The 19342-nt window shown below is 43.7% G+C and overlaps 1 protein-coding gene across 3 annotated transcripts in view; it reads right to left on the bottom strand.

Annotated features, from left to right (window-relative positions):
- Positions 1-19342, bottom strand: part of CUBN (cubilin) — a 280926-nt gene that overhangs the window by 12999 nt on the left and 248585 nt on the right. For all 3 annotated transcript variants that reach the window (XM_060006307.1, XM_060006306.1, XM_060006305.1), the window contains exon 61: positions 9596-9804. In XM_060006307.1, the coding sequence (XP_059862290.1) occupies positions 9596-9804 (209 nt within the window). The remainder of the gene's footprint in view (positions 1-9595; positions 9805-19342) is intronic.

The raw sequence follows: 19342 nt of genomic DNA on the forward strand, positions 1-19342 counted from the left end.
ATTGAATCAATTATACTATACTGATTTTTACTAAAAACCTGGTATATTGCCTGAAGTTTTTTTTTTCTCATTGGGAAAGTAAAATTCGATTTAAAAAATGATGTGTCGTTAGAGCCAGCAAACCCATCGTACCGTCACCTCCGCCCTCCCTGCCGCGCTGCTCCAAACCATCACGGTCTCTCGCCTGATTCTCACTGCAGCCTCCCCCTGGGTCCCCCTGATCTGCTCTTGACCCTCTAGAAGCTGTCTTCAGCACATCAGCCAGAAGCTACAGTTTAAATGTAAGTCAGAGCAGGTCACTGCTCTGCCGAGAACCCTCCTCACTCCTTCTCATCCACTCAAAGCCGTTACAACGGCCTTCGAGGCCTCATAGGATCTGCTCCCAGCCCCATTCCCGGCCTTTCCCATATGACCTCTCATTGCCACGTTCTTTGCTCTGCTCCCTGCGCGATCCCGGCACTCCTGCATCCCAGCTGTTGCGTCTGCAGTTCCCTTTGCCTGGAATGCCCTCCTATTTATCCTCCTGGTTTCATTCCCCTCTGTTGCTTTAGGCCTTTGCTCAGATACCACTAACTCACTGAAGCCTTCCCTGAACGCCCCTATTTAACATGCAAGCTCTCCCAATATCCCCTTTCTCCTTCCCAGCTTCACTTTTTCTCCAGAGCACGTATTCCCTTCTACCTCATACTTATGTATATATTCATATATAATTTAATTGACTATCTTCCCCTCTGAAGAGAATACAAGTTCCATGAAAGCACAGGCTGCTGCCTGTTCTATTCACTGCTAGGTCCCCAGTGTTCAGAAGAGTGGCACACAAAAGGCACTCAATAAATACCTAAGGAGTGAAAAAGTGATTCCTCTCTCCCGCTACCCACCCTGCCAAGCCTGCTCTCCCCAAGTCGTCTTTATGTCAGTAAAGGGCTCAAGCCTAACACCTCAGCCACCCTGATTCCTCCCTGTGTCTTCCTGACCCCGCATCTACTTTGCTCCACCTTCAACATCTATCCCAAGGGTTCCATGTCCACTGCTCCCACGGTGCTCCTTCACCTGCATTGTTGTAACATTTCCTGACAGCTCTGGTTCCACAGAGCATTCTCCACCGAGCTGCCTGAACATTTGCAAGCTTAGAGTAGAATATGTTCCTGCCTGGCCTACAATATCCCCGTGGATCCCCACTGCATCTGAAGTAAAACTCCACCCTCTTTACCGTGGCCTACAAGCCCCTCTCTGGTCTGGCCTGGGCCGCTCTGGGCCATCGCCCCCTCCCCACATTCCTGTAACTCCCCCAGGCCCTGAAAAGTCTCTCTGAGCTGCCCCTCCTGCCAGGAGCTCTCTGCTCAGCCCTTGGACAGCATCATGGGGTCTCAGCTCAGACATCTCCTCCTCAGAGAGCCCAACCCTATCTAATGGGCGCTTCCCCAATATCTTCCTGTTCCTTTTCCCTACGATGATAAAAACGTACCTTTTTTTTTTTTTTTTTTTTTTTTTGCGGTACGCGGGCCTCTCACCGCTGTGGCCTCTCCCGCCGCAGAGCACAGGCTCCGGACGCGCAGGCTCAGCGGCCATGGCTCACGGGCCCAGCCGCTCCGCGGCATGTGGGATCTTCCCGGACCGGGGCACGAACCCGTGTCCCCTGCATCGGCAGGTGGACTCTCAACCACTGCGCCAGCAGGGAAGCCCAAAAACGTACCTTATTTATTGCTTATTGCTTATTTACCTCTTCTGGTCTCTCACCCATCAAGCATGTAATTCCCACGGGCAGGGGACTTTGATTATTCACTGTGTGTCGCCAGCACCCAGAGCAATTCCCAGGCACAAGAACCTTCAGCAAATGTCCATTGAAGTAGCGAGTGCTTGGATTTCTCTCAAACACATTACTAGAAAACAAAGTGTTGGGACTTCCCTAGTGGTGCATTGGCTAAGGATCTGCCTGCCCATGCAGGGGACATGGGTTCGAGCCCTGGTCCAGGAAGATCCCACATGCCGCGGAGCAACTAAGCCCATGCTCCACAACAAGAGAAGCCACCACAATGAGAAGCCCGCGCACCGCAACGAAGAGTAGCCTCTGCTCACTGCAGCTAGAGAAGGCCCGCACACAGCAACGAAGACCCAATGCAGCCAAAAATAAATTAATTAATTAATTAATAAATAAATAAAGACTTGACCTTTAAAAAAAAAAAACTCTAACATCAAATTTTCAAAACAAACAAAAAAAAGTGTTCTTCACCTGAGTAATCTCTATTGCATTTCTAAAACAAGTATCTGTTTGCCTATCCAAATATTGAATTTATAACAGGACCATGGTGGGTTATAAACCTCAGCATAGCCATTACCGCTGACATTATTTTAAAATGCTGGGAATACATAAAATAGAAATGGTTAAAAACAGTCAAGTCAAAATAAACACAAAACAAATTTACCACTAGATGGCACTGTTTCTCCTGCTTAAACGATTTTAGTAAAATTTAGTAAAATTTTAAAGCCAAAAGAAACCAGAGAGTTGAGTGATCTAATCCCCTCATTTTATAGAAGAGCAGATTTGCCAAGTTTTAGGTAATGTACCTTTTCTGGTAAACAAGTTAAAATTTTATAACCATTGCTGCCTCTATAATCACGTTATATTGGCAAGCATTTTTATTCTATGTACTGTGTGCCAGGCCTCCAACCAAGGTTCTGTGTATACAGGGATGCATAAAGCACTTTCCAGACACTAATTTGACTCACGAATAATGAGAGGGAGAGATTCATAAATTAAATATATGTGTGTGTGAATTATACATAAAATAGAGAAACGTAAGTGCTACAGGAGAAAAATTCAATGTATCAGGGTAACCCAGATGATCGAGCCAGGACAAGCCTCACACGGACATTTGAACTGGTATTTGAAAGTAAGTAGAGACCTTCCAGACCTAGAAGAGAGGAAGGGCATCCCACCCTGGTGGACAAGGTATGGAAGGCCATGGAAATAAAAACGGCCTGGCATGTGTCAACACCTGCCCACACGGTGACCAACCTGGAGATCAGGGTGAGAGAACAGAGATGGGACTGGGAAAGTTCACTGGGACAAGACTGACGTTTCCCACACTTCACGCGAAGGACTTTGTATCTTCTCCTACGTGAGCGGTAGGATCTGATGTGGGTTTTAAATAGGTGACTGGTCAGGACGATGGAAGGAAATGTCCTACATGCCCGGCCTCGAGCTGGCGTTTGCATTAGTTCACTCACTGCTACCATAAAACTTCTCCTAATGGAGCTGAAATAGGACAGCTGACGGAGGCTCCTGGCCTTCTGTGTAACCGAGGCCAGGATTTTCTTCCCCTGCTCTCCCATCCCTGACGCCTCCACCATGACCTTGAGCAGGGTGGCTTTATAGAGAATGGCAGGAGGAACCCTAAGCAACGCTGCTGATGCGAAACCCTACGCGCGCTAGGAGGTAAATGGTGCCGGGACCGGCACCGTCACCAGCCGCTGCGTAGTGCCTTCCGGGAGCACACACTGCTGCCATGACGGCTTTGGGCCCGGGGCTTGAATTATGTCCTAAGTCTTAAGTCTTGTGGACGCAGATAAGTGCTGAGAGGAATTTTGTGTTTTCTCGGCTTGTAAACCTCTTTAACAGTGGCACATATTAGAATCTAGTTAAGGCCCGGAAGGAATTGCACAAATAATCTAGTGGAAGAGAGCCTCTGACTACACCTTCTGCCAGATCTTCTCCTGTGCTCAGCCATCGACTGGAGCAGCTAAAGGAAGTAGGGAAGGACATTTTGGGATTTTAATTTCTATGAACTTTTAATGCATGAAGGCAATAGGCTTTGATATTGGGCTTTAATTCTTTTTAAATTTAACTCCAGGGCTTCCCTGGTGGCACAGTGGTTGAGAATCTGCCTGCCAATGCAGGGGACATGGGTTCGATCCCTGGTCTGGGAAGATCCCGCGTGCCGCGGAGCAACTGCGCCCATGAGCCACAACTACCGAGCCTGCGCGTCTGGAGCCTATGCTCCGCAACGAGAGGCCACGACAGTGAGAGGCCCGCGCACCGCGATCAAGAGTGGCCCCCGCTCGCCGCAACTAGAGAAAGCCCTTGCACAGAAACAAAGACCCAACACAGCCAAAATTAAATAAATTAATAAATAAATCAAAAAAAAAATTTAACTCCGTAATTTTAGACATTAGTTTCCTTAGGACTTTATCGTTTAACATTTCCCTGGGAATGTGATAACGGGAGAATTCTGATAGTCTTATTTGAAGCATCTCTACATTGCATCTCAGAGTGTCTTCATGAATTCTTTGATTGTACTGTGGGACTTCTGGACAACAGGCCTGGGCATAATTTGGGATGAGAGTGAGAGTAGAGAGGGATTTTTTAGGTTTGGGGTTGAACTCTGATCCTTTACAGAACCTTTTTGGGAAAATGTTTTCTTGGTGCCAGTGATCTCAGGAAGATCCACTAAGGGGCAATGACGAGAATCACCTCTAACTGCAGGAATTTTTATATAACAATAAAAAGTAGTATTATCGTATGAAATCATTAATATTATTAATATGACTATTATGTAATCTCAGTGCTCTTTTCCGGTGTCTGGCATATAGCAGGTGCTCAAATTAACGTTTATGGAATGAATGAACAGCAGGTGCTACCCCATAAGGATAAGGATCTGATGCCCCCATAACTGCTGACGCATCCCCAGGGATCGACAGCCCTCCTCCCACGGCCGATCACAGACTGAATGGTTAAGCCCAGTGGGTTAAGACAGAAGTTTTCCACGGGAACAGTACCATCCCCTAGGGAGTGTTTTGCACAAGTGTGGTGTTTTGGGCTCATCACAATAGCTTGAGGCTATAGCTGGCGTTTAGCACCTAGAAGCCACGCTGCGGAATCCCATCAAAATTCAGGACGCGTCTGCAAAGTGAAGATTTATTCTAGGTCCTACGTACCTATGAATGTCCCACCAGACATGTGTGTAATGAAACTGTTTAAAATTCTTTATCCCAGGACCTAAGCCCATTCTGTATATAAACACAAACATATTTTGCACAGTTTTAATATATACCAAATTTCCAAGAAGGCAACTATTGCGTAAGTTGAGGGAAGTCTGTAGTTTGTTCTGTTTAGAACCATTTGGTTTGAGTCTTCCACCATTCTGGAAATTCATATTGTGGACGGGCGCTGCTATTGGCATTTCAGTTGCCAACAGAGCTACCCCGTAGCACTTTAAATGTATGCCTGTGCATTGCCACAAGTCCACATATTAGAAGAATCTGACTACTTTACCCAGTGACTTAGCATAGCTGTATCAGAGCATTTACATATTGAAATACACACTATTCTACGGGCTTTCCTTTTATTTCTCCTTTTCATTGTATTTAGCATAATTATAAATTGAAATTATGTATATGGCTAGGCTATGGCATAGATGACCTTTCACTTCAGATGGTCAAAGAATCATTAGAAAATACTGGCTATTCCAAGGGGCACTGATTGCATTGAGAAGAAGCTGGGCAGTGCTAGGAAGGAGGCGCCTCCTCTCTGCCAGTTCCCACGTTTGCTGGCAGAGCAACGTCGGCTACGGTCCTGGTCGGGAGCCCCCGCTGCTGTCTCACTCACTGTGCTCCACAGAGCAACGATTGAACTGCTGGGCATACGGCAGGCAGCTCCCGCCCCTCCTTACCCCCCTCCCCATGGTGGCCAGTCTCCCGCACCCCACGGGAAGCACACTTTTGTGCTGTTCCTCTGAAACCCAGCTCAGCCATCCATCCAGTAAGCCCTTCTGAACCCCGGAGTAACGTCACTCATACCCTCTTCTGCTCTACTTTTCGGTGTCGTTCATGTTCATTGGCTTTGTCATGTTGTCAGTCTCGTCCACTTACAGCTCCGTGAGGAAACTTATCTCACAATGCCTGGCATACAATCATGTCACGTGACTCTTCATGGAATGCATGTGATGTCCATTTCAACAGCAGTTGCTCAGTCAAATACACAATTCCCTATTTACCGCGTTTATCTTTTTGTTGTTGTTTTTTGTTTTTGTTTTTCGCTTTGTTTTTTTGGCCACACTGCACGGCTTGCAGGATCTTAGTTCCCTGACCAAGGATTGAACCCAGGCCCTCAGCAGTGAGAGCATTGAGTCCTAACCACTGGACCACCAGGGAATTTCCCACTGCAGTTATCTTAACGGCTTTCCAAGTCAACCCTTTCGAAAACAATAATGAATAATGGACTTGGCATGTTTTCACCTGTATATCTACCTACAGAATTAAATTAACTTTTCTAAAAAAGTGATTTGATTATAATCTCTAAGAAACAGTCTCAAATGAGTCAACTGTCCCATTTATCACAGAGAATCTCTTTAATAAAGGTACCTCCCGGCCTCACATTCCAAGAACTGCTCGGTGATCTGCCAGTTTAGTATAAGCTGGAGAAGTTGCCAACTGAGGGAAACTGCTTTCCCAAAAAGGAAAACAAAAGCAGATTTGAACAGAATTTCTTTTTTTAAAAAGGACATTTTATATCGAAGCTAGAGGATAACTCCTTGTTTTCAATATTGCTATGTCTATCCTAAATAGCTTGAGGACATTTAGAAAATTAATGGTTCTTTTATTTATTTTTGTAATGTTTTTTGGCCACCCGACACGGCTTGTGGAATTTTAGTTAGTTCCCCCATCAGGGATCGAACCCGGGCCCTCAGCAGTGAGAGCGTACAGCCTGAACCACTGCACTGCCAGGGAACTCCCAATAGCTCTTTTGATTATATTATCAAATCACACATAGAAATGAATCTTGCAAATAAATCCAATCAGCCCTCCCCCTGGCAGGACCATATTCTAAACATCCCACATGAATTTGTATTTATAATAATGTATACCTAACTTAATTATTCATCATATTTTTTAAAAAGGAGATGCTATAGCCCTCATATTACCCAAAGGGGGGAAAAAGGAAAGAAATTTATTTACAAATTATATGTCAGGCACAGTGCTGAATACTCTCTATGCTCAAAACAGCCTTGCAAGATTGGTACGGTTACGCTGGGTTTGAGTCCATATTACCTGCCTCAAAAGCCTGTTACTCTTCTGTAAAATCAAGGTAGTGCTCAAATAGTCTTGAACCTCAGCTCACTGCTGCTCTGGCCCCTTTGGTCTCATTTCAGACAAGAAGAATTCAACCCGAACGGACCTTCCTTGTTATCTGCAGTCCTTCCTGAACTCCCTCTGATCTGGCTTCTGTGCCAACACTTTATTTAAATGGTTGTCATCCTATCTAATGAATTTTTTCTTTATCTTCACCTTTCTTGGCTTCTAATTTACAACTTAATAGCACTGACCGTGCATCCTTGGTAAAGAGTTTTCTCCCTCGCCTTCCATGGTAACTGCATTATTCCTGGTTTGTCCATGTCTTCCATGACGCGTCTGTTTCTCCTCCTGCCTCTGCTTTGTCCTCTCTGGCTGCCTCACGCTGTACCTTTCCTGGAGTTGAGTGGGAGCCAGGCCTTCTAGCGCCATGCAGCCTCTCTCAAAGACAGCATCTCTCTCCTGATGTACGAAATGCTCTTTTGGGGCTTCCCTGGTGGCGCAGTGGTTGAGAGTCCGCCTGCCGATGCAGGGGACACGGGTTCGTGCCCCGGTCCGGGAGGATCCCACATGCCGCGGAGCGGCTGGGCCCGTGAGCCATGGCCGCTGAGCCTGCGCGTCCGGAGCCTGTGCTCCGCAACGGGAGAGGCCACAACAGTGAGAGGCCCGCGTACCGCAAAAAAAGAAAAAAAAAGAAACGCTCTTTTGCTGCCTCCTGTCTGGGCTGCTGTCTTCTTGCTCAGGCTCCTCCCATTCTCTGCCCCGGGGAAATTTCACTTGTCTGCTCTGCTGTCACCCAGACTGAACCAATACTTACAAACCCATGGCCTCCTCCTAAGAGTACTAGCATTCTCAGGCCCAGACCAGGGATGGAACCCATGCCCCCTGCAGTGGAAGGGTGGAATCCTAACCACTGGACCGCCCGCCAGGGAAGTCCCAGTACTGACATTCTTTTGGTCTTCCCAGCTTGGTTCTCTTCACAGTGAAAACGGTAAGGCAGTCTATATGTAATGAAGTGCTCAAATGTGTATTTTTTCTATGATTTTTCCTTCTCTTACTTTTAAAACCCATTTCTGTAAAATTTAAGTAATTTTTGAACTTAAAAGTTTCTCTCACACCAAGGTTGTCATCTGCACCGTCTCTGTACCCTTCTTACCTAACGGTAACTTCTTTCTGGGGTCTTAACTCCAGAGTCTCCCCTGACCATCCACCCAGAATGCTGATTCCAGAGTCATCTTTCTTACCTACTGCTCTCAACTTACCACTCATTGGAAAACCCGCAATCACTCCTTATTTCCAGCTGCCTAAAATCTAAATGCCATTAGCCTGACTTTCAAGATGCCGTGCAATCTGGATACTTCTCCACTTAGCCAGTCTTATTTCTTGTTCCGCTTTAACAATATTCTGCTCTGATAAAGCCTGCCTCTTCACTCTTTCCACTTCAATGCCTTTTTGTATGTTCGCCTTGCTTAGAATGCCCTCCCTCCCGACTTGAATAAGTGTCCCCTCATTCTATGAAGTCTTTCTTGTTCACAGCAGATGATCATGAATCATCCTCCCTTTTAAACTTGCACATGGCTTCAAGCCTGTGCCCCATGCACTTGCGTATTGACTCTCCTGAACTACCTAGTGTTGACTTGCATGTGTCATCCCTTAATTCTGCAATCAGATGTAAGCTCCTGGTGAGCGGAAATGCTGCTTCACTTGATGTCTTCCCCCAGGAGTGTAGTGGTCTACACTGGTTGATGCTCCTTAGCACGTTTAAGCTGAGTGCATATAGCCTGAGAGATACAATGATTTAATATTAAAGAGTCATTTAAAAATGGAAACTTTTCTTGATTTACTTCTAATGGGACTTCAGAACTAAGATATTTTTCACATCTAAAAGTAATATAAGTAAATATACAAACTTTGAACATAAAGTAAGGAGTGATGATTTGCATACAGACACTGTCATTTATTTTAGACTTTGCCAAAGATCCTTTGAGTATCTCTTTCCACACAACCTATCTTCCCATAGATCATCTCTTGACAAGGCTTGGAGGAACAGTAAATCTTAAAGCTAATGTTAGAAGCTGCACAAACATGTTGAGTCATTTGTATTAAAGATTATTTTGATGTGAAGATAGAGCATCTGCAATATTATACATTATATCACTGAAGAAAAGGTCATTTTAAAAATTATCAGCGGGGCTTCCCTGGTAGCACAGTGGTTGAGAGTCCCCCTGCCGATGCAGGGGACACGGGTTCGTGCCCGGGTCCGGGAAGATCCCACATGCCGCGGAGCAGCTGGGCCCGTGAGCCATGGCCGCTGAGCCTGCGCGTCCGGAGCCTGTGCTCCGCAACGGGAGAGGCCACAGCAGTGAGAGGCCCACGTCCAGCAAAAAAAAAAAAAAAAAAAGAGAGAGCTCTTCTGTAAAAATTATCAGCACTCACAACTTTCAGGACTTCCTGTGTGGTACAAACTGGAATACACCATGAAAAAGTCTGTATTAGAAGACTCTGTTAAGAAACATAATAGCCTTACCTTGACGTAATCATAAATGCATCTTTGCAAACTAGTTGCTGCCTCCAGAGCAAATGTGTTGAAGGTGAGTCTAATTAGTTTGTTTACAGGGGCCGTCATGAACCATATGCAGTTTAAATTCTTGTCATATCTTCCATTCGAATCAGAATCAGGAGAGGCAAAGGTACCATCTGAACGTGTCAGATAACCACCACATCCTTGCTGAGGCCCTGTGTTCAAAAAAAAAAAGACACATCACGATGCAGAGCAAAGAGAAGGGAACTGAAATTTTATGAGGAGGGTTTTTAAAAATCATATCGTTTCTTTTTTCTGTCACACTTTGATGAACATTATCAGACTGCTGCCCCTCATCTTAGTTTCTTCGCTATTATTTCCTCTTCAACCACCAATCCACCAATCTCTACCAGCTCACATCTAGCTGCCTAGAAAAGTGGGTAAACAGATAGGGTTCTATATGCATTTTTGGAAACTCTTGATGGAATTTATTGGAGCTTTTTTCTATTCTTGAAAAATCCAATTTTATACAAAGTATTTTGCATAAAAAAACTGATGGAAACTGTGAACCCGTTTTACCTTTATGTTCTGCTTTTATGAACGCTATCAGACTGAAAACTGAATTTAAGAAGACTTTACTCAACATCCCAAGAAAACTGGCTCTCAACAAATCTTTTATTTAAATAACCTGGTAGAAGGAGGATGAGAGGCGTATAACACTACAATCCACTTTATATTGAACTCTATATTTGAATTTTTTCTTTTCCAAAAATAAGGGGAAGCTGAAGAAGAGGAACTTTAGTGGAGAAAAATATCTACTTTGAAATGAAAACTCTGAAATTCAGAATAAAAATACAAAAGAGAGATAAAGAATACTCTCAGTACTCAACTATGAAAAAAAATACGGCACAAACTCCTCAGAGCACGGGATTTAGTTTCTTCCACTCCACAGCCTAAGGTGATGCCTTGGTAAGGAAGAAAAACTTTACTGACAGTTTCGAAAGATATACGTGAGGATGAATTAAGCTCAGAACAGCCCTGGTAGGAATAAAGGTGAAATAGGCGTTCAAAAGAGTGTTCATAAAGCTTGCATTCTACACAAATGTGCGTCATTACAAGTTCCGCAGTTAAATTCACAGTCTCATTCCATTTACTTGATCTGTTAAAAGTGAAAGGGTTGATTTCAACATTAGGAGGCGCTATGATTCAGGAAACGCTCTTGGCAGGAAAGGCAAACAATGGCTGCCGACCTCGGATGCAAAGGATATCAAAGGCGCGGAGCGTTTTCCAGGATAGGTGCCTTACTTAGGAGGTCAGGCTACCCTGTCATAGCTTCTAAGGCAAGTAAAACTACAGAGTATTTGCACAGTCCGATGTTTCCTGGAGTTGAAATGCTTCCGAAGGCCCAGTCCCTGACATATCCATAGGTGGCATCTAGAACAAAATTATTCTGAAACCAAAGCAATGCTCATGACTCTGCTCCTACGAAACAGGCCTGCAAGATGAAGAAGCGGGGTTTGCACAGTTTTCACTCCAGTGTGGACTGACTGTTACCTAAGGCAACCACTTAAGCTTATTGACACGCCTAGCAGGGAAGAACAATTACTCAGGGTATTAATGAATTGAGAAAATTATTTATCTATTAAATATTGCCAAGGAAATATATTTAGTATTTTTAAAAATAATTTTGATTGGAGTATAGTTGATTTACAATACTGTGTTAGTTTCTTCTGTACAGCAAAGTGAATCAGTTATACATATCTACATGTCCACTCTTTTTTAGATTCTGTCCCAATATAGGTCATTACCAAGTACTGAGTAGAGTTCCCTGTGCTATACAGTAGGTTCTTACTAGTTATCTATTTTTTTATTTAGTACTGAGATGGGAGAAGATGAATGGTAGTCTAATAGCAGTGATAAGTCGTAAATCAACAATAATGATACAATTTAGAAAATGATAGGTGCCATGAAAGAGGCAGGAAACGTCTTGTGAGTTTTGCAAGAAAAGGAGATTACTTCAGGCTAAGAGGACCTAGAATGTTCAAGGCGGAGGTGACAGCTGATCTGCATCTTAAAGGATAAATAGGACGAGACCATGTAGACTTGCCTGGTATTGGCAAGTCCAGGTTGAAAGACCTCGTAACCAAAGGTTAAGTGGACAAGAATTTACATGTATAGAATTTGACCTTTAGACTTTATTCTCTGGGTAATAGGGATCCACTAGAAAGGTTTTTGATCAGAGGAGAGGTAGGGTCAGAATGAATGCACTTTCTCGTCAAGTCTGACCTAGAGATGCATCTGGTAGTCACGTTTACACATAAGGGAGGGCCTGGAGGAGATGAAGCCAGGCCCAAGGACACTGCTGTGGTCCAGGCTGGCGGAGGCAAGGGGCAGTGCAGAGTTGGAGGTCTGCATGTAGGAAAACCAGACCACTGGGCTTTATTCTACTGACGCATCAGCTGCAAAAACTAAATGCTATTTTTAAAAATTCAAGCTATATGTTTTATCAGCCCTTGCTTATTAATTGTTGCTACTAAGTTAATAAGGGCAGAATGACAATTGTACTGGGCACCAAGAGTGCCATTATACACACTCAGTAGACGAGACTACTGCTGCAGCTATTATTGCTACTACTGCTACTAACGCCCTAAGACAGAGATACCCTCCCTTCAGGAAACCCAGAGCAAGGATCTGCAGATCGCTGGTGTGCACTGGCATAGACTGAGTGGGAGACTGCATGATTCCTAACTTTTCAGAATCTCTCTTTGCAGGGCCCCAGAATGGACAGAGTACAGTAAGTCCCCTACATACGAACCTTCAAGTTGCAAACTTTCAAAGATGCGAACGTGCATTGCATCAACGTCAGGTGTGAGCGAAATGGCAGCTTGCCCTCCATCTCCTATTGCTGTGATCCTTCAGCTCTACCATCTCCCACCTCCTCTCCCTCCTCCAGTCAGTAACTCTTCTTGCCTGTTCACTCAGTGCCAGCCTCTGGACGCCAGCTGTTGTGCTGTACTACTGTGCTTTTCAAGGGACTGTGCTGTAAGATTAAAGATGTTTCATTTTTTGTGTTTTTTTAATGTATTATTTGTGTGAGAAGTATTATAAACCTATTACAGTACAGTACTACATAGCTGATTGTGTTAGTTGGGTACCTAGGCTAACTTTGTTGGACTTACAAACAAATTGGACTTACGAATGCATTCTCGGAACAGAGTTCACTCATAGGTAGGGGACTTAGCTGTATATTTTCTGCCACTTGATGTTAGGTTTCACCATATGACTTGCTTGAGACAATGGAATATTAATGGTCATGGAGTAGGAAGAGGCCTTAAATGTGCTTATGTTTTTTGGCTTGGAGTTTTGTCCTCCTGTGATCCACCAAGAGCTCACACCCTGGGTACCTGCGTGGAGAGCAGACCTGACTCCAGGCTGTACTGTAGGCAAGCACAGTCAACCTGCATCCTGGAACAGGCAGGCAAACTGGCCTGCTGACCCATAAGTGATAAAAATAATATTCTAGGTATAAGCCACCGCATTTTGGATCATTTGTTATACAGCATTATTGTGGCAATAGCTGACAAATACAAAAATAGCTTTTTTGAATTATCAAACTATAATAGAGCACATTGATGAACTCATAAAATATACATACAAGTAAAAAAATAAAGGAGAACTAAAATTATCATCAGATAGTCCTGGCTAAAATAGTCAAATAACTGAAGTATAACATTATATGAGTGAATTATACAACTCATATTCTATATGAATAATATTATATGAATAAATAGTCAAATAAAAGATGTCCATGTCCATCCCTGGACAACCGCTACTTGGACAGGTGGTGGCTGGCTAGCTGTACTTTCAGATAACAATCAGCCTGACTTCAGGCATTTTCCTGTTCCCCAGTGAGCCAGCTAGAGCTTCAGGCTGTAGCTGAATGTAGTTGAAGGAAGCGGCACTGAAGCACAGGAAACAGAACACAAATGCATTTAAGGCTGGTTCCTTAGGGAAATGGGAGTTCCATAATCCTTTCTTTGAGTAAATCTTGCTGTGATTTTCAAAGCTACAGTAGACAGCTGCCCTAAAGCAGTGAATTCATTTAAAAAGTTCAACTAAGCTTCAGATGAACATGTCTTTTTTGCTAAAAGTGAATTGGAGTTATTATTCTCTACTCCCTAACCTTAAACATGCACCACCTTTTAAGTATCATATTTATATCTGCAAGGAAAACATTTCTTAATGGCTTTTGTAACCTGAGTTATGTTTTTCTGTTTGTTTTCAGTAATGTCACTCAATTTGCCTCACTTTAAACATCCTAATTTGAGACCCAGCCTAATTTAACTTAGAATGTGTACTTAGTCTGGTAATATTTGGGAAGCATAAAACTGAAATACTAAAAGAAAGGTAATCTCAGCAGTTAATCAGGAGCTATAGTCACAAGTAAAAGAGCAATGCAATGTATAAAGAACTCGGGAAAATTATATAATTAACTTTTAATTTATTTTGCATTATTTTGGTATTACTGAAAACACCCTATGTATGCATTAATAGTCTTATGGCGTTTCATGAAAATCATTCTCACCAACTTTGAGATTTTAAAAATGACTTATTAAGCAATATATAATGATATAATCATGTCAACTGATGCAAGAAGAGGATGTGACAAAATCCAACACACATCATGACATAAACTCTCAGCAAACTAGGAATAGAAGGGACTTTTCTCAACTTCATTAAGAGCATCTACAAAAACCATATAGCTTACATGATACTTAATGGTGAAAAACTAAATGCTTTCTTCCTAAGGTTAGGAACAAGGCAAGGACATTTTTCTCACCACTATTCAACAAAGTATTGGAAACTCTTGCCATTGTAATAGACAAGAAAAAAAAATACAGACTGGAGAGGAAGGAATAAAATTGCCACTATTTGCAGATGCAGAAAATCCCAAGGAATCTACATAAAAATTCCTAGATTAACAAATGAGTTCAGCAAGAACTCAGGATGGAAGAACAAGGCACAAAAGCAATCACATTTCTATAAACTCACAATGCATGTGTGGAAACCAGAGTTAAAAACACAATTGCTCTAAAGAAAATAAAATACTTAGGTATACACTTACTGAAATGTATACAGAACTTGTGTGCTGAAAGTTACCAAGTGATGAAAGAAATTCAAGACCTAAATAAATGGTGAGACGTACGTATTCATGGACTGGAAGACTCAGCCTAGTAAAGATGCCAGTCATTCCCCAAATGATGCAAAGCTTTCATTGTAATTCCTACCAAAGCCCCAGCAAGATTTTTCTGTTGACTTAAAAAAGCTTATTTTAAAACCGTGGTACATCAAGACAATAGAATATTATTCAGGGCTAGAAAATGAACTATCAAGCCATGAAAAGACATGGGAGCAACTCAGTGCATATTACTAAGTGAAAGGAATCAATGTGAAAAGGCTACATACTGTACAGTTCCAACTAGATGACATTCTGGAAAAGGCAAAACTAATGAGACAGTAAAAGAATCAGTGGTCGCCAGGGGTTGGGGGGAGGGAGGGAGGGAGGCATGAACAGCCAGAGCACAGAGGATTTTCAGGGCAGTGAAAATACTCTGTAAGATACCATAACGTTGGATACACATCATTACACATTTGTCCAAATGCATTGGATGTACAACACCAGGAGTGAACTGTGACTCAAACTATGGCTGTTGGGTGGTTATGATGCTTCACTGAATATCATCAGTTGTAACAAATGTCTCACTCTGGTGGGGATGTGGTCAATGGTGGAGGCTGTGCACGTGAGGGGCGAGGGCATAAGTGGAATCTCTGTACCTTCCCCTCAGTTTTGCTATAAATCTAAAACTGCTGTAAAAAATAAAGTCTTAATAAAAACCAACCAACCAACCAAAACAAAACAAACAAACAACTTATTTTAAAATTTACATAGAAAGTCACAGGCTCTTGAATAGTTAAAACAATCTTGACAAAGAAGAATAAACTGGAAAGGATCGGGCTTCCCTAGTGGCGCAGTGGTTGAGAGTCTGCCTGCCGATGCAGGGGACACGGGTTCGTGCCCCGGTCCGGGAAGATCCCACGTGCCGCGGAGTGGCTGGGCCCGTGAGCCATGGCCGCTGAGCCTGCGCGTCCGGAGCCTGTGCTCCTGCAACGGGAGAGGCCACAACAGTGAGAGGCCCGCATACTGAAAAAAAAAAAAAAAAAAAAAAAAAAAAAAAAAAAACTGGAAAGGATCAATCTACCTATTACTATACAGCTATAGTAATCCAGATAGTATGATATTCGTGGAGTGTTAGACAAACAGATCAATGGAAAAGAATAAAGAACCCAGAAATATGTCCACACAAATATGTCCAAGTGATTATTTACAAAGATGCAAAAGCAATTCAGTGGAGGAAGGATAGTCTTTCAACAAATGGTGATAGAGAAATTGGACATCCAGGGGCAAAAATTAGGTCCAATCTAAACCTCAGACCTTGAACAAAAATTAGTTCAAAATGGATCGTAAACATAAATGAAAAATGTAAAACCATAAAACTTTTAGAAGAAATCGAAGTAGAAAATCTTTGCGGCCTCAGGATAGGTAGAGTTCTTAGCCTTGTTATCCAAACACTATACATAAAAGGAGAAACTGATATGCTGGACTTCTTCAAAATTAAAAACTTTTGTTCTCAGAAAGGCTCTGTTAAGAGGACAAAAAGGCAAGCTATGGACTGGGAGAAAATATTTGCAGACCATGTACCTGAGGAAGGACTACTACTGAGAATATATGAAGAACTCTCAAAACCCAATAGTGGAAAAACAAGAAATCCAATTAAAAAATGGGAAAAAATTATGAACATCTATTTCGCCAAAGAGGATATACATATGACCAAAAAACACATGAAAATTGTTCACCATTAGGGAAATGTAAATTAAAACCATAATGATATGAATACATATCTATCAGAATGGCTAAAATACACACACACACACACACACACACACACACACACACACACACACGAGTGATAGCTCATTGTAGAATACCGCACACCACAATGGAATGACCAGGGTGAGGGTGTCCCAAGTGTGGATAGCACAGAAAGTACTCCATAAGGACTCTCTCGCCAAGATGACAGAACACAGATGACAATGAAATAGCATCTTAAAGTGCTGAAAGGAAATAACTGCCAAACTAGAATTCTGTATTCAGAGAAAAAATCCCACAAAATTTAAGACAGAATAAAGCCATTTTCAGAAAAACAAAAACCAAAAGACATTTTTACTAGAAGATTTGCAATAAATAAAAAAAAAAAACACTAAAGGGAGTTCTTCAAAAAGAAATAAACTGATCTCAGATGGAAGCCCAGAAATTCAGGAAGAAAGAACAAAAGCAATGGTAAGTATACATAATTACTAACTGAAACAATAAAAACATTTTATATGCTTAAAACGTATGTAGAATTTAAATAATTGATATTAACAGCACGGAAGACAGGAAGTAGATTAATGGAGTTAAAATGTTGCATTTATCATGATATGGTAAAAGGACTAGTTTTAGGGCTTCCCTGGTGGCGCAGTGGTTGGGAGTCCACCTGCCGATGTAGGGGACACGGGTTCGTGCCCCGGTCTGGAAGATCCCACATGCCGCGGAGCGGCTGGGCCCGTGAGCCATGGCCGCTGAGCCTGCGCGTCCGGAGCCTGTGCTCCGCAACGGGAGAGGCCACAACAGTGAGAGGCCCGCGTACCCAGCCCCCAAAAACAGGACTAGTTTTAAATTAGATTCTAATGAGTCAAAGGTGAATGTTATAATCCCTAAGAGTAACTGACTATATAAGTAATGATTTTTATTTATTTATTTTTGTTTTCTTTATTCAAGACCCATTTATTCTCTAGTTCTGCCCACGTGGAGACACCCTCCTTGAAAAGGCATTAAATCCTTCCCTTAACTTTAACACCTTGTGCTGAAAACACGTGTTCCAAGGTTTCAGCTGCGAGATCCACATTCTTAAAGCACTGATTCTTAAACCTCTTCTAGATTTCTCCCCTTGGATGGAGGGAGATGACCCAAACACAGCGAAGAACAGCTCAGGACTGGGGGCTCTGCTCGCCCAGAAGACTTTGCAGCTCCCCTGAGCGCCCCCGGCTGGAGCCAGGATTAGGGCCCCGAGGCGAGGGCCCTCTTCCCTAGGCTGGCTGTCCCCTCTAGTTTCCCCGGAGTCTGGGGATTCCAGACGGTCTCTGCTCACGCTCCTGCATCACACCTGCTGCCTCAGCACTGCTGATACACGCCAAGGGGGGAAAAGCACACAGAACTGCCTTTCAACGCAGCGACGTTCTACACCGAAGTTATCTGAGAAGCCTGCAGGTTCTTTGCCATCGGAGGACACTCCCAAGGCCACCACTACCCCAGGCTCCCCACTGCCCTTGCCGGTGGCCTGGACGTGCGTGGCCGCAGTGCTGAGTCGCGCACACCCCGGTCTCCACTCCACTCTCCCGGGGAACTGAGGACGGCGCCCCGAGCTCAGCGGCAGGATCTGTCCCGAAGCCAGTCCTAGGGTGACAAGAGCCACACCTGCGGGTCTGGATTGTTCCACCGACCGGCCTCCCAGGACCAAGCTGGGCCCACGGACCCGGGTCTGGATTGTGTCGGCTGCTGCTTCTTGCCTGGGTTCACAGGCCGACAGCCAGTGTCCTCCCTTCCCTGCTCGTCACCACACCAGCGGCTCACTCCTACCTGCTGTCGTCCCCGGCCTGGCCACCGCGGGCTCCCGGGCCCACCAAGAACTGAGACGCCAGCAGGCGCCTAGCTCCCATTAGGCCAGCTCCCCGTTGAACTACGGCTGCCTAGCCGTGTTCTCAAGGCTTCAGGGCCGGCGCCGCCCCTCCCTGGACCCGCGATGCTCCCCAGATCCGCGATGCTCCCCAGATCCGCGATGCTCCGCGGAGGCGCCGGAGCCTCGCCGCACGCAGCCCAGCACAGGCGACCTCCGCGCCCGCCTGTCCCGCCGCCCGGACAGTAATGATTTTTAAAAGAGAGTGACAATTGATTAATTCAGAAAAGGCAAAAACACAAAGATGGCTAAAGAAACATAAGAACATACGGAACAAACAGAAAACAATACGGTGGTCTATTTAAATCCAATAATGTTAGTAATTTTATTAGTAACATGGTCCAATCTCCAACTGAAAGACAAAGTAAAACAAAACCCAAATACATTCTTTGGGGTAGAGAAATGTTGAAAGTGGAGAGATTGGAAAATATACCATGAACTGGAAGAAAGCTAGGGAAGCTGTATACTGAATCGGAAAAAGTAGACATGAAAGCAAAAAAAACCAGAAAAAGACCTTGCAGAATAACATGAGTCAATTCACCACATTCACCAGGAAGATATAATCATTTCAAACGTATATGTGCTACACACTACACTGTCTCTAAGCAAAATAAGACCAGAGTTCTAGCCCTGATCTCTCTACTGAGCTTCTCATCCTTGTGTCTGACTCCCTGCTGAACATTAGCTGGATGCCTTAAAGGCACCAAACATTCCGCACCAAAACCAAACATTATTACTTTCTCCTATGAAACCTGGCCCTCCTGTAAACTTACATTTAGATAGCGGTATCGCGGGATATTGTCCAGAAACCTTAGGGTCATCATGTTTCCCTTTTCCCTCAATTCATTGTTCAAAGACTACCGTGTCCTCTTGATCCTGTGTCTTAAGTGCTTCTCCTTTCAAGTTCCTTCTGTATTCT

This window comes from Delphinus delphis, chromosome 2 (genome assembly GCF_949987515.2).
Source record: "Delphinus delphis chromosome 2, mDelDel1.2, whole genome shotgun sequence".
Lineage (NCBI taxonomy): Eukaryota > Metazoa > Chordata > Mammalia > Artiodactyla > Delphinidae > Delphinus > Delphinus delphis.